The following is a 2,257-nucleotide window of genomic DNA, read 5'->3' as shown; positions in this document are numbered from 1 at the left end:
CAGAGAATCAAAGCAGTTTGTGGTGAGTTAAGAACCTGGTGCTTGAATTTCAGAGATAAGCAAAAAATTAACTGGGAGCAGATTAGTGATTCATTGGCGAGCCTTTAATCGAACGATATGACAAGGGACGGTGTAGAGCAAGAGAAGAGTTTGAGGAAGCAGTTGGAGGAGGAAGTGGAAATCAAAAGCGCGTTCTAGAGGCAAAGGGCAAAAGGTAAATGGGATCACCTAGGGGATAGGTCAACTTCTTTCTTCTACAGAGCAGTCAAAGGGAGAAAATTGAAGAATTAAATTAGAGCTTTGCAATTGGAGGGTCAAGATTGGTGTGCAGATCAAGCAAGGATTAAACAAGAATTTGTTGGCCATTTCAAGAGTATCTACTAGGGAGAAGGAAAGCAGCAGAACTCGGGTGACAGGGAGGGCCTTCCAGCTTTAAGTGCAAATTGGTTGCAACACCTACCTCAACTCTCTCAGTCTCATCTTTCCATCCTAGAGGGGGAATTCACCAGGGAGGATGTGAAAAAGGCGGTCTTTGATATGAAACCTATGAGCCAGGACCAGATGGATGTCCTCCTGTAGTTTTCTAAAAATGTTGGAATATAATGGGTGAAGATATTTACTTGGCATTAAATAGCTTTTTTACTAGAGGGTAATTACTGAAAGAATGGAATAAAACGTTCATTTGCCTGGTCCCGAAGGAGGAAAATGCCAACAAAGGGAAGTTGTTCAGACCGATTGGGCTTTGTAACACCATATACAAAGTGATTTCAAAGTGTTTGGTGAACATATTGAAGACTATTCTGCAGGATTTAGTTGGCGAATTTCAAAATGCTTTTGTTCCAGGGAGGTTGATGACTGATAGTGCTTTAATGGGCTATGAGCTTATTCAGTATGTTAAAAGCAGGAGGAAGAAAGATGGGAATTTTGTAGGGGTGATTAAGGTAGATCTGAATAAAGCCTACGATAGGGTGAGATGGGATTTTATCATTGACATCCTAAGAGCAATGAATTTTTCGGAGAATTGGATACATTGGATTAGCCAATGCATCAAGACAGTCAGTTATGCAGTTCTTGTGAATGGTGATCAGACATAATGGTTTTATCTGAGGGCAGGCTTACGTCAAGGAGATCCTCTTTCCCCCTATCTATTCATCTTGTGCATGGAGATCTTGTCAAGGAAGCTAGAATGGGTGAAGGGCCAGGGGAGGATCACATGTATCAAAGCTGGTAGAAGATGCCCAGCCATTTCACACTTATTTCTTGTTGATGATGCGCTCCTATTTTTCAAGCCAAGTATGGAAGTATGCAGGGATTTGAGGAAGGCTCAGGATGAGTTTTGTGTTGTATCAAGAGAGGTGGTCAGTGCAAAGAAATCATTTGTCATGTTTAGCCCGAACACTCCCTCCACATTTGTGAGAATCCTCAGGAAAACCTTAGGAATGGCAAGCAAATGCTCGCTTGGAGCTTACTTAGGATGCCCTATGGATGTGGATGGAAAAAGTTAGTCCCAATTCGAATATCTGGTGGAGAAGATCTCGAATAAAATTTAGTCGTGGAAGTTTGATGCTCTATCTCAGGCTTGGAGGCTCCTTTTGATTAATTCAGTCCTTGTGGCTATAGCAACGCACATCTTAGCTCTTTACCTGTTACCAAGGAAGATCTTGGGGAAAATTAGCTCTATGTGTCTGAAGTTATTCTGGGAAGGAGTGAAGGATAAGAGACCTATATACTGGAGGAAGAGAGAGGTGTTGGAAAGACATAAATCGGAGGGTGGTCTTGGTTTGAGAAATGTGCAAAAACTTAAACAAGCAATGGTGCTCAAACAGGCTTGGAAAGTTCATGACAATAGGAATACGTTGATGAGCAGACTCATTGTTGGTAGATATGGTCTCTCTAATTGAGAAGGGTTCCAGGAATAGGTGCCTGGGTTGATGCTCTTGGGCTTTTAAAGGAATGTCTAAAACAGCAGCAAAAATGAAAGAGGGCTTTTGGTACAAGGTAGGAAGGGGTAGTGAAGTGACCATTGAGGGGGATAGGTGGACTACTGCTGGGAAGGTGTGCTTTAAAGAGGGGGTCAGTGAGGAGGACAGGAGTGTGTATGGGAAAGTCTCTGATTTGATGAACGAGAGAGGTGAATGGAAAATGGGGGTAATTTGGAAGCTCTTCAAAACAGAAGATGTAAAGCACATCCTTTCGATCCACCCGAACTAGGAGATGGATGATGAGATTCTATGGGGTGAAACTGTGAACGGTGTTT

The 2,257-nt window shown here is 42.5% G+C and overlaps 1 protein-coding gene across 1 annotated transcript; it reads left to right on the top strand.

Moving 5' to 3' along the window:
• Positions 1-1,160: 1,160 nt before the first annotated feature.
• Positions 1,161-1,901, top strand: LOC110702243. The gene is made up of 2 exons (XM_021879951.1): positions 1,161-1,500; positions 1,606-1,901. Exons 1-2 carry the CDS (start codon positions 1,161-1,163, stop codon positions 1,899-1,901), a joined length of 636 nt encoding a protein of 211 aa, XP_021735643.1.
• Positions 1,902-2,257: the final 356 nt, after the last annotated feature.

This window comes from Chenopodium quinoa, unplaced genomic scaffold (genome assembly GCF_001683475.1).
Source record: "Chenopodium quinoa cultivar QQ74 unplaced genomic scaffold, ASM168347v1, whole genome shotgun sequence".
In the NCBI taxonomy this organism is placed as follows: Eukaryota; Viridiplantae; Streptophyta; class Magnoliopsida; order Caryophyllales; family Amaranthaceae; genus Chenopodium; species Chenopodium quinoa.
This window is presented reverse-complemented; position numbering and strand designations above follow the sequence as displayed.